Genomic DNA, 13463 nt, shown 5'->3' on the forward strand with positions numbered 1-13463 from the left:
CTTATCCTCTTCTCTACAGCTGGCTTTCTGTGGCAAAGACAGCTCTGGGATTCTGGTTTAGCTAACACAACCTATCTGTCCATGTGCCCACAAAGTGCCAAAAGTGCCAGTCAACATTTGAGCTATGGGCCTCCAGTTCAAGCTCCTCTTTCAGGTGGGAAAAGAAGTCCAGCAGCTTCTGATGGCCACATAGCAGGTGCTGTGGTTTTTATTTAATAATGCCGTGATCTGTGTTTGAATTTGAGATCCTGTGGAATAAAGTTCTCCATCTGCTGCTACATGTCCACTTCAGAAGTTTATTCTGAGGCTGAACTTCCCAGTTGTGCATAAAGCAAAGCCGTAATGGGGCTGGAGACATCCAGCATCTGTACATACACCCTGCAAGCAGAAAGCTGGATATATGTGTAATTAAGGAAGTGTTTCCACAGCAGGAACAACAATTCTCCTTATTGGCAGCAGAAGCACAATTAGAACAACTGAACAAAATACCACAGTGGTTTTCATTTGCTGTCTCATTCTCAGCATGTTTTGCAGTCTCTCAGACCTGTAATTTCAGTTGCTTTGGAGATCAATTCTTTTTCCTTTTATATTCAATCTTAAATGTGTATGAAATATCTTTCCAGTAAATAGTACATTGAGGACAGCATCTTCTTCAGCAGACAGTTGCTGGGATGAAACCAGATCCAAAATCAAATAACATTCTTCAAAGAGGCACTCAAGTCTCACGGTACCTAAAATTGTTGCTGGCTCATATGAAAACTGCTAGAGTTTTCTCAGTCTCACTTAGACATCTTGTACTGGGTCCAAATTGGTAGTTAGTTAGTTTGTTTCACAAATGCCTTATTACTGGAGTGAGTGTGTGTGTGTGTGTGTGTGTGTGTGTGTTAGAATCCAGGTGAAACTGGGGATCTGAGAATTCCCTGTGGCTCTGGGAGGTGATGCCAGCTCAGCAGGGACTGCTGCAAGGCAAGCCATGCCACTGGAACCACTTGGCACAGGGACAGAGAACCCCAGCCACAATCCAGAGTGGATGGGGAACCAGATGGAAAGCAATCCTGCTGTGCCAACCAGGCATGGAGAAGGCACGGGTGCAATGCTCTCGCCTTCCAAAATGACAAACTGCCTTTCATCGAGGCAAGTCTCTTGCTGCTCCCAGATGTTTGCATCTTGTTTCTTGTGGAAAATGGCACTGGCAGGCTTTGCCTGTGTCTGGAGGGTAGAAGACTTGCTGTTTTTAGCAGGTGCTCCTTGCTCTGAAGGTGACCCTAGGGCAGGTTGGTGCAGAGAAGGCAATGAGCAACGGGGATCCAGAACCCAGACCCTGCCAATTTAGCTCTTGAGATTGCCAGATGTGTAGGGAACAACTCTTATGATCAAGAGGGCAGCATCTAGATGAGATCATATTCCTTTTCCATCCTTGGGTTTCTTTCAGAGCAGATGTGTTTCTGCTCTACCAGTTTCTAAAACAGTCACGCATATGCAAGTGTGCCAAGAGATTTAAGTGCCTAGGAATGCTGGTAACTTGGTATGGCTAAATTTGTATCAGCAATTATCTTCTGTAATGGGTTTTCCTGTGTGTGTAATCGCTTGTGTGATTTATGTTCCCTGTGTTCATTTAGTCTGCACAGAAGCCTGGCCTGGCTTTGTAAGTCTTAGTCACTGTGTGTGCTGCTGCTGTAAACACCCTGTGGCAGCACGGGGCTGGCCGCAGCTCCCAGGTAGAGCTGAGGTGTTATTGCAGTTTTCTGCTCTTGCTGATGGTCTTGCTTTTCATGTTGGGTGGCATGTGGCAGGTTCCTTCTGTTAATTAGAACAAACGTGCCAATTATGTTAATGTATCTCCCGATACCAATCAGTGAATGATTAGAGACAACACATCTGTCTCTCACCAGGGAGCAGGATGACAGAAAAGACACTACAAGGTATGTTGTTCTAAATTAGGGACACCTTGGATCGTGCCTTCCCCCGCTGGCCACAGGGATAGTCTCCTGCAGTCTCGCTTGCCAGCCCATTAGCAGCCCTGGATGTGCAGCTCCAGTGCAGCTGGCAGGATCCGTGTGCCTCATGGAACTGCAAGTTGCATCCAGAGTGCTAAGGAGCTCTGGCCAAAAGGTAGCTGGCTCCAGGCGTGCTCCAGCTTCTCAGCATCTGCAGATTCTGTTGGTCAGGTTTTCATTCATCACTCTCACACCTCAACTGAGGGGCCTTCTCTTGCTAGTCAGTTTGCAAACATACAACAAATATATCTTCTTGTGTAGAAAACTAGCAAGAAGAAAAAGGATTTTGTGTCTACTTTGTTCCAGGGGTTTAGTATATGAGAAAAAACGTGTATGTTGTTGTAATTGTAATTTTCCATAGCTGTCATCCCCCAGAGGGTACACTTACCCCATCCTTCATGGCATAATTTTTGCCAATTAAATGATTGCTGTTATGATAAGGAAAAAACTGATCCCATGCTTTTTCTACATATATGCATGACCATCAGTACATTTATCAATAACAGCTGGAGGGATGTGCCTGATTTATTGAATACATAGAGCTAGATTTATGTTCAGGAATTGTTCTGATTATAGCCAGTAAATATACATCCTTAATATTTGGGCAAAAGCAAACATCTACTCTAGAACATCTCAAGGCAGATGAAAAATAGAGGCATGAGATTTTGATTTGGTATGACCTTGAAGTCAGGCTTTTGTGCATTTTGAAGAGTCCATTTATATCCTGCTGGTCTTCTGTCCACTCGCCTGCAGGTGTACAGGTCTCTGGCACACAAGTGTCCAGTGCCTTAGCTGCCAGTAACTATTATTCAGGCTGCAGAATTAAATTCAGGATAAGTTTCTGCACTGACTGGATTAACAAACTATTTCAGCAAGGGGGCTGCACCTTGGGGAATGACATGGCATCAAAAGAGTTCGTTGCTTTTAACTTCTGTGATAACTGTTTGCATACTTGTCACTCATAAATCAAACTGTCTCATTCTGCTTGCTTCTCTGCTGTATTTGGCACCTGATTTCTTCCCACTTACGTGACAGAACAACCCTACTCCCACCTACTCTGGTTACCTCAAAACAAAATAATCTGAGGTTTGGAGGTGCTGAGCTCTGCAGTCACCTGCACCATAAAAAATAGGTCCAACAGTAATTGAAACTAAGTACCAACAACAGTCTCACATATTGTAGTTTGTTTAATTAGTCCAAATTTCTACAAGGACTAAGGGAGAAAATACAACCACTAGAGGGTTATTCTTTTGTTTGTGTTGTTCTACTGATGGCTAAAATATCTGTGAAAGGAGACTCCCACTGCTTGTCAAATCATCCATCAGTTCCTTCCTTCAGGTTTGACATAAGAGTTTGCAACATTAACAGACAGCATAAAAACCTGGATGCCAGAAGACTGAATTAGATATACTTAAGAGATACCTTGTAAAAGAGATGGCATTTAGATATGCACACGCAGTACTGATGTACTGGCAGAAAAAAAGGACATGCTGTTGCTCTTCAAACTTTTACTGTTAGTCAATTCTGTGAGACATTAGGTGAAAAAGGATCTTTTTCCTAAGAGATTTGGTGTAGAGCCAGAGGCAATATACTGAATTATACAGAGCTGCTTTGTTTTATGATTTTTTTTTGTATTGGCAACTTCTCTTTTCATATTATCTTTGGTGGTTTTGAAGGGATGAGAGGGAATTCAATGCTTACAGCTTTAATTTTGTCTACCCATTTGAGACCAAGATTGAATATGTATGTGTGCTTTTGCAGAGAGAGAAAATGTTGCAGAGTAGTAGAAAAAAGAACCACGTGCTTGGGCGTGGAGCCTTGAGGATACCAAAGGCTGCTAGAGTATATTCTTGCATGGGCAAACCAGAAATATTTTAAACTTAGACCATGTAGACCGTAGTCCTGTCCTTCCTGGAGTCCTGGTGTCCTCAGTACGCAAAGCAGAGGAAGAGTACAGGCAGATTTGAAGTGGGATGTGCACAGCTCTGGCAGTGTGTGTAGCATCTTTTACAGCCCTGGCATAACCATCCCAGAAATAAACAATGACATTAAAACAAAAGAAACACATGGATTTTGTGTGAGAGGCAGCAGTTAAACGGCAGCATACCACTGATGGAAATAAGCTCCTAGCTTGTTTTTTCAGTCTAAAATTCACGCAGACTCGGCTTGCAGGTGAGGAAGGAGCTAAATATTGCCCTTGACTGAACAAGAATCTGTCTGTCTTGATTACACCTGAAACCTATTAGGATTCAAGAAAGGCAGAAAAAAACAAGTTTAGTCATTCTGTCAAGGAAAAACAGATTATTGATTAAGAGCTTGTATCTTCCACAGTGAAACATGATTGTGATAGTGACAGAAATACAGCCTCCAAAGTTTTATGTCTTTTTGTTCCTCCCCTGTTCCTTGCAAACACACGTATCCATTTCCAGAGCCCTTGTTACACCACTGTCTTTCAGCTCCACAGTATCGACAGCTGTGAGGCTGCCACATCCCACAGTGATGTGCTGTGAAAGAGAGGGCTTCAAATCAAGCCTTCCTTTGAGCAGTGGCTCTACATTCACTAAAGGTGTAAATCTTTGGAAGCAGCTCATACCTGAAGAGAATCCACCCAAACTGGAGTAGGGGAGCTGGAGCTGCTTAAGGCAGGGCTAAAGGTGGGGAGTGGGTGGTGGGCACCTATAATCCAAGCCCACATCTGCCAGCACTGCTCTTACAGCATTGACTGGCTTTGTCTGGGGGTGAATTGAGCCCTCTGTGTTGAACACCAGGAGAAATCATTGTTTTTCCTCACCAGGGTTTGGAGCAGTGTGTACAGCTGTCTCAGGTGGCTTTTGGGGTATGTCAATGCTTGGGTAGTTCCTCTAATGTCTTTAGAAAAGGGGGCCTTGTGAGAGAAGGACTTGGCAGCTAGCACCTCATGAGTCCAGTGGGTTGATTGGGGTTATGTTTTTCTTCCTTTATTAAATCCTGGGCACAGGCTGAAGTGATCCAGTGATGTGAAGGCCCAGCTTTGATCCATCCAGGGCCCCAGTCCTGTCCTTCAGCGCACTCAGTTCAAATGAAAACGAGCCTACTAGATTTGCAGCCAAATTATATTAGAGTGGCTCACAGCAGTCAGCTGGGATATAACAGGGTGTTTTCTAAGGAAGGCAATAAAGAGAATATTGTCTAGATTAAAAACCTCATATTAAAAATATTTTTCTGTGCAACCAAGGAAATCATGCTTTATTAAAGTAAAATATAGCTTACACAAATAAAGAGGAAAAATAAGCACTGATGTCCTCGTGATTTCCTATTTCCTTGGTAACTGACTCTATTTTGTTTCATTCTCATTGAAGCCAGACAATGTGCATGTGAGTGCAAATGCATTTAAAAATATTGGGGTTTATGATTTGTTAGTGCTACCCACTCCAGGATAGAGTCTCATGGTTTAGACCCAGATCAGGTACATACAAGGTTACTGCATTACTAATTGCCTGATTAGGCAAGATATGGAAAACAATGGGTGAGATCTGTGCTGATTTAGGGTTTCTGATGTTGTAGGAGAATTTTCTGTTTGCAGATATGCTCCTAGGATATCACCCTTTCTTTTTGCCTTGCTTCTGACTCTGAAAGCACAGACCAGCTTTTCCCTGTACAGTACCTGGCAGCCTTTGAAAATGCATTGATGTTTTCGAGGCAAGGCAAGACAGCTCTCGTGTGGCTGGGTGGATGGGATGAAAGGGGGCTGGAAGGAAAGGGTAGGCATGAAGAGTGTGCTCCTGTTTTTCTGCCCTGGTGTTTTGTTTCAGTGGGTGACGTTCATCAGGTGAGTCTTTCATCACGCGCCTTGGCTCGTAGTGTTTTCTGGGATGAGCAACATAATCACAGATACTGTGTCTGTCCATATTGGTGTGACTTGTTGCTGACTCACTGCCTCCCCTCTGGCCCTTTGAAACCCCAAGGTGGAGTGGCTGAAGAATGAAGAGGTGATTGATCCTGTGGAAGACCGAAACTTTTACATCACCATCGATCACAACTTAATCATCAAGCAAGCCCGGCTTTCTGACACCGCCAATTACACCTGTGTTGCAAAAAACATCGTGGCCAAAAGGAAAAGCACCACAGCCACTGTGATAGTCTATGGTAAGTGATGCCTTGTACTGTTGCAGATGGATGGACACACACTCAGAGCAGGAGGTGGGGCAGGAGGGGGATGCACAATGTCCCTGTGCAGCTCTGGCTGCAGTCAGTGCCCAGGCTGAGCTGCCTGTGCTGCTTGGTGACTTGCAGCCACACATTGGGACTGCAGTCAGGGGGCACTGCTGAGATCCCTCTGATGACTTGTCATATTGGTGACAGGCCATGGTGTTAAGGGAGGAACAGCTCCCTGCACAAACAGCCTCCCTGGAGAGAAGGTGGCTGTTCCCATTGCTATAACACCCCCTGACTGCATACAGCAAGGAGCCACCAGGGCACATCCTCCAGCAGGAGTGTCCTGGGCATGGCTTATTACCAACACAGTTCATGTTCTTAGTGACCTTTTTCTGAAATAAGAGTGAAACTGATAGAGAGTTTGTGCTTCCAGTGACTGGTAAGTGTGTCAGAGATCATCAGAATCTACCATCTTCTTATAGCTCTCTAAATAAGCTTATTTTTGGTGCCTACTTCCAAAACAGACCCTGACACCAAGAGCAAAGAAGCAAAGCATTCTGGGACTGCAGTTTGTAGGCACACAGCCTAGCTTAAAACTAAACATCAGGGGAATATAAATCATGGGATAGCATTATTCTGTGTCAGCATCCACAGTCCAGATATGACTGAGGCAGGCCATGCTTTGGCTGGGAAAGGATGGGATTCCCCCCTAGGGTCTCTTCCAGTCTGTGTTGCGCTGCAGCTCTGCCTCACCAGTCCAAGCCTTTGCCCCTGCAGAGTTACTTCCCCAAATGCATTCCAGGTGGGGGCATCCACCAGAACAAAACCTGCTCTGATTATGTGCCAGCTGACTGAACTGGTGTTTCTTACAATCAGCTTAATTATAGGATAGACAAGTAGGAAAAAAATCCCTATGATTATCCCTAATATTCATTTCATATTCAGGGTAGCAGTTAGATTTAATTGTAAGCAGTTGCTTCTCTGAAGTTACAATGAGGGCTTTTTACTTCAGTTTTTATAGAAAACTGACTGAATTGAGTTGATTAGCAGTGCTTTTGGTATTGAGGGATGGACCATGCAAGAGCACCATGTTTTGTAACTGAGATGAATGCAGAAATATAAAGATGTAGGCATACTATAACCCTTCCTCACACATATAAAGAATTTTTTTCAAAAGTGTATTCAAGAGACATGTGTAGGGAGCATGCATTTTTATGGGTTTTGCTGCCAGAGCTGCTTAAGGGTTGTGTTATATCACAAACATTTGGGTTTAGGGAATCCGAGCAGTTAATATGTTATTACCCATACCTGAAAATCACAATATTGTGTAGACGAGCACAACTCCTTCTACATTCCTCCATCTATCCCAGAAACTGTGATGGATGAAAAGGAGAGCCAGTATAAATAACTTCACAGAAATAAATATCTTCCTAAAGTCCAACAGAAAGAAAAGCATTTAGTGTTAGCTCATTCTGAACAGCTTAGGGAGGTGCTGGGACATTTATGTATGCACCAGCTATGTCCCCAGAGGGGTGAGTGAAGTGGTCCTGACATCCTGAAGTCACCTTCTTGAAAGAAAGGAAAAGAAAATTCTTGATATCTAATCAAAGCATGGGGGTCTCTCAGCGTGCATAGGTGATGGGTGCATCTGAGCATGAGTGGGAGCGCAGGTTATCTCCCTCTGGAAAACAGCGCAGCTTTCAGAGCGTGGGCTTCTGGCTGCCACAGCTCTCTGAACCTGCAGGGATTTTGGTCATACACACTCCACCAGGCGCTTAAGGCTGGGTCAGGTTGGTTTTCAGGATAAGGCAGGTCACCTGCCAACCCTAATAGTCATCAAGTGATGTTTTTCATTCAGCATCAGCATTTCTTCAGCTTGTACAGTGACTTCTGGCGTCCACTTGGTGTGCTGGGTATGTGGGTTTGTGCCTGTTCAGTGCTGTTCATCATGCCATGTCTAGTGGTCACTGAGACTGCATGACACAGGGCCAGAAGCGCCTTGGGGCTGCCCAGGCCGGGCTGTTTGTGTGACCATGCTTCTTTCCTCTCTCTTTGCAGTGAATGGAGGCTGGTCCACCTGGACAGAGTGGTCCGTGTGTAACAGCCGCTGCGGGAGAGGCTTCCAGAAGCGCACGAGGACCTGCACCAACCCTGCCCCGCTCAACGGCGGCGCCTTCTGCGAGGGCCAGAGCGTCCAGAAAATAGCTTGCACCACTCTGTGTCCAGGTTCAGTATGAACAGCACACATAAATACTTTGTCTGTCATCAGTCGTTTCAGGAGAACATTATTAGTTGCAAAAGCTTCCTTTTCATTATTAATAAATCAAACATCTCAGGGAATTAACATTCAAATGTAGCGCATGACCAGATAAAATAGTGAGCACATCATATCAAGCAGCACAGGTTCCAGCCCTTCTTTTGCACACTGCTTGCACTGTGGTCTCAGCTATTACAATTCAGGAGATTTGAGGAATATTCAGAGCTTCAAAATGTAGGAGATAAAGGTTGAAAGCTCTGGAAAAAAATTGGGATTCGAATATAGAAAGCAACTGTGATGTAAATATATTTGCAATGTCTGTTCAGTCCAGCTGTCTCAGCAAGTAAAGCATCTGGGACGTGGATATTAAATTTGAGGCAGATGTTTACCTGACATATACAATCCTCAAATACAAAGGCATTTTTATTGGAAAGAGATGTCTATCCATACTTTTGGAATTTATTTAAATGTAAACTTCTGAAAAATACAAAATTGTTTCAAGATATGAAATGTAGTTGGTGACTTCCTGTGATAAAATTCTGCCATCTGTCCTACTGTCCAGCGCTCTCCTACTACTGACCCACTCTAATCGATGGCAGTAAGGCCATCTTCAGCTTGTGAAGTTTGCTAATCCAGCTCTCTCACTAGAACAATTTTATGTATTATTCTTCAGCTGTTCATTTTAGTGCTTTTGAAAATAATTTGCAGGATTTTGAAAGGTGCTAAACAAATCTCTGGTTCTACTCATGTGAAATAAATTGGTGCCTCTAGAGATTTCTTTTAATAGAGAATATTTAACATTAAATATCTTCCTATTAAAGAAGAATTTCTGGAAAAGTCTAACCTCTGTATACCACCCCCCTGCCACAAAATTAAATCACAGATTCCTGACTTGTTGCTTGTACACTTTGAGCCTAGATAAACTGGTTAGATGTTTATATAAAGGGGAGGAAAGACCAGAAATGGGGCCAGGGCAGAGAGAAAGGAGATGTGGGGGTGAATGTGCATTTACAGGCCAGAAGTAGAAGAACAGGCTGATGATCCTTCTGCCTTGCCAGGAAAGGCTGCTAGTTGCAGGCTGGTGTGTGCTGACACGTGCATCCCTCTGCCTTGGTCTCACTGTTGTGTATCCCTAACAAGTTGTGTCCTCTCCTTGTCTCAGTGGATGGCAAGTGGACATCCTGGAGCAAGTGGTCCACCTGTGGCACGGAGTGCACCCACTGGCGCCGCAGAGAGTGCACGGCCCCAGCTCCCAAGAATGGGGGCAAGGACTGCGAGGGGCTGGTGCTGCAGTCCAAGAACTGCACGGATGGGCTCTGCATGCAGGGTAAGTGCTCTCCCCAGGATCTGGGATGGATGTGGCAAACCCTGAAATAACTGCAGTTCAGCATCAATGGCCTAAACTCGCAGAACCATTTGTAGGAGAAATGAGTTAGGGACCAGTTCTCAACTAGTCTGGACACCCCACTCCTCTTGCCTGGAATATGGAACAGTGAAGAGTTAGAAAGAGTCATAACAGAGCCTTCTACTGCCTTCCCTCTCCACCAAACAGCCCTCCTCTCTCTATTGGCTCAGCATCTGTCCAGAGAAGCTTGGCAGTGGCTCTTACAGCGCTGCAAATGGAAAAATAGAGCATTTAGAGCAAAGCCAGCATTTCTAAAAGAGTAAACTTGGCCAAGCAGGTCAGCTTCTGGCTTCTCACTGGCAGGAATGGTGAGTGCATGTATTTCTACTTATAATAGTTATGCTCCTTTTTCAGTGTCGGGTGACCTGTGGTAGAAAGAGGTACACTGCATCACTGCAGTGCTGATGCAAACTTCCTATTTGGTTGCCAGCATGCTGCAGCCTCATGAAGATCAGCTTTAGCACTGAAGTCTATTCCACCTGTGCCTATTCAAGCAGTGGCCCTGCCTTTCTGACTAATAGAGAGAGAAACAAAGAAAAGCAGGTTTTTAAGTGTAATTCTGACATACACTGATGAACAATTATTCAGCTCTACATTTCGTCCCTTCTCAAAAATGAGGTCTTCTCTGCTCTGCTGGTGCATCAAAACTCCCTTTCATGTTTCATTAGTGAGCCAGAATCCTCACACACAGCTCTTTCCTATTCCTTCATCCCATCTCTCTGCAGTACTTCTCTGTCAAGCCCCAGCTCTCTGTTGTCCAAAGAGTTGTGGCTGTACCCATCCAGTACCTCTGTGTCCAGATCATAAAATGCTTTGTTCTATTAAAAAAAAAAAAGGAATAAAGAATTCTTATTCTCTGAGGCAGGTTACTTTTGACTGAAATATTCATCATGACAGAAAATGACACTACCTGCTAATAAATTGGTCTGCTCTTTGAATAAGTGCTATATAGGATAGCTCCTATGTTGGTAGTGATCTCTGAGCTGCCCTATGGCACAGCATGACCATTTACTTTGAGGTTTCACAGATTTACAAATATCTCCCTCGATGTGGCTCACACAAGCATTTCCATCATGTTAAAAGCTATTAGTCAATGTCAGGGGTCTATAAAGCTGTAATCCCTCCAAACACTTGTTTTTATGGTGAAATTGGACAGGTAACATTCAGAACCCCTCTCCTTTTCATTTCTATGGATAAGGAAAAAAATCCAGCTACATGTAACTATATAACACCTTGGTGACTTTTATTGTAGGCAAGCTAATGCACCCCTAGTTCCAGCAGTGTTAATAAGTCATTATGGCAAATTTGGACGAAAAGATGCATTTCCCCACACAGAAGAGCTCTTCACTATCAGATTACATTTAGACAGGTGTATGTCATCTTTGTGTATGTGCATAAAGAGAGCCATTTAAGCAGAAATCTTGTGGAAAAGTAGATATAATAGTACAGCAGAATAAAAGCCCTGTAGGGATCTCATTTATCTGTTGATGGTATATTGCATTTTATTTGTGAAAGTGGATGCTGAGTATAAAGCAGAGGTCTTCAGCAGGAGAGAGGGTGAAACTGTTGTGAATCCTATTCTGCTTCATATGTATGTATATAAAAAATGGTAATGAAAAATATGCAGTCACATAATGACCTGCTTAGCTCCAGGGGCCGTGATAATCCTTCAGTGTTGGAATTTAATGGCAGTGTTTTAATGGTGTCTTTATACTCTCAGGGTTTCATATACCTGTAAAACTTCCAGTCCTGCTCCCTGATCCATCACTGCTGAGAAGATTGATTTGCTGTACTTTGTGGCAGTGTGCCTGCTGCTCTCTCTCTCTCCCTCCCCTTCCCTCTCTTTATTTATTTATCTTTCTCAGTTTATGCAAAATCAATCTGAACACTTACATTTTTGCTTGTGTGCATTTAGATTCTTAGAAAATCTGCCTGCTGAGCCAGGAAGACGAACAGCATTCCTTTGATTCCTAAAACAACATGCCTCTTTCCACATTATTTGAGGCTTTGGGGGTCTGGCCTGGAACTGACAATTCTCTTAGCCTGGGCACCTGTAGATTCGCAACAGTCTTTTCCAGTGGCTTCCTGCCACTGGGTCTGGCATGGCACATGGCACTTTTCTCTGTGGCCACAGCCCTCTGGGAGATCTGCTGGCCAGCTGCTTATCTGCACCATAGTCAAGTCCTGTTCCTAGATGCCCTTGTGCTGCCTCCTTGCTGCCAGTCTTCAGTGAGAGCCTGAAGCTTGACACCATAGGTGTAGTTGAGGTCAAAGGATTAGTAGGCAGACACTCTGCCAGGAGTCACTAGCCTGTTGCTCTGACAAAAACTCATTTGTAAATATATATATCTGTATAGCTGTGTGTAAAAGACATCCTGGAAAATGCTGGATTGAATGGGTCTAATTTACAAGCCCTTTCTCTTCCAGTCTATTATTCACTTCAGTAGCATCAGCTGGATAAATCAATAAGCTCTTTCATCAGACTGCCCCTGCGCCAGCAAAGAGCACAAGTCTGCACCGCTATCGATTTCTGTGGGGATAAAAACAGTGGAGCTTTCTCCATCCCTTGTAATTACAGTATTTTACACCCAAAGCTGTAGTTTGTGCTTACCACTAACTGAGGCATTTCTCATGCAACTCTGCTGCCGCATTTATTCAGACTAATCATCTTGCTGGTACACACATACTCTCCCGTATCCAGTTGTTTGTGTTTTTCTGTTAACATGAAGGGATGAACAGCCATTAAACTAGAGAGCCCACAGAGAGCCAGCAGGCTGAATTGAAGAGGAAAAGCAGATGTAGTGAAAATTCAGGGCAGTCATTGCTATTTTAAGTTTTCAAATACACAATACAGTCTAGCGGTTCCCATTATAACAATTTCATAATTCCCATAATAGCATTAATAAGATCTTCTGGAACAAAATCTGCTGTAGGTGTAAGAAGAATTGGCTGGTTACCACCCACGCCAGTTGCATTATTGCCACCATAGTTGCATTATTTCCCACTTGATGTGTGAGTACTGTGGTAAATACTTCAGCGCAAGGAACAACACTTTTAAAGGCACGCACTGCATCTCCCAGGGGATTGCTGTAAACTGAAGCACTGCAATTAGCCCTTCACTTGTATCACCTAATGACTTTGGTGGGTGTTTTGTGTGGGGAATGAGAAAGCAAAGCTCTCTCCTGCTGCCTCAAACTTCAGTACAAGTAGTTCCCTTCACTAGGTCACAAGCATTTTTAAAGCAATTTACCAGGGCAAGTGTTTTGCTGGACTCAGTTTGGAATGAGTGCGAGATCACTTGTGTGGTACAAAACTGCTGCTTTTGCTTTGCATTATGTGTAAAATTCTGCTGATAGTCAAGAAGAGGGGCACAAACTATGAGGAGAGTTAGCTGTGCTTCATGGTTATGTTGAAGGCTTATTACCTGAGTTGTGACATGCAGCTGTCATGCTCACAGCAGGTCATATACATCCTTTCTGTTGAGGATCTGAAGTGACAGTGTTCAGATCTGTATTGTCCCTGTCCTGAATGAGAAAGTACAGCATGTCCATAGGCATGAGGTTGTTGCCTGCTGGTCTTTTAGGCTTTTCTGAAATTGTGCCTGGGATGTGCAGGGTTGGCACTAGCTCAGTCAGAGGGAGAAAACCAGTGCCCCTTTTTCTGCTCACTT

General features: G+C 43.9%; 1 protein-coding gene across 2 annotated transcripts in view; it reads left to right on the plus strand.

Annotated features, from left to right (window-relative positions):
- Positions 1 to 13463, plus strand: part of UNC5C (unc-5 netrin receptor C) — a gene marked incomplete at both ends in the record, with an annotated part of 243045 nt that overhangs the window by 191666 nt on the left and 37916 nt on the right. For both annotated transcript variants that reach the window (XM_084205156.1, XM_084205157.1), the window contains 3 exons: positions 5942 to 6122; positions 8190 to 8357; positions 9551 to 9715. In XM_084205156.1, the coding sequence (XP_084061282.1) occupies positions 5942 to 6122; positions 8190 to 8357; positions 9551 to 9715 (514 nt within the window). The remainder of the gene's footprint in view (positions 1 to 5941; positions 6123 to 8189; positions 8358 to 9550; positions 9716 to 13463) is intronic.

This window comes from Fringilla coelebs (genome assembly GCF_963513975.1).
Source record: "Fringilla coelebs genome assembly, chromosome: 4".
Taxonomy (NCBI): Eukaryota; Metazoa; Chordata; class Aves; order Passeriformes; family Fringillidae; genus Fringilla; species Fringilla coelebs.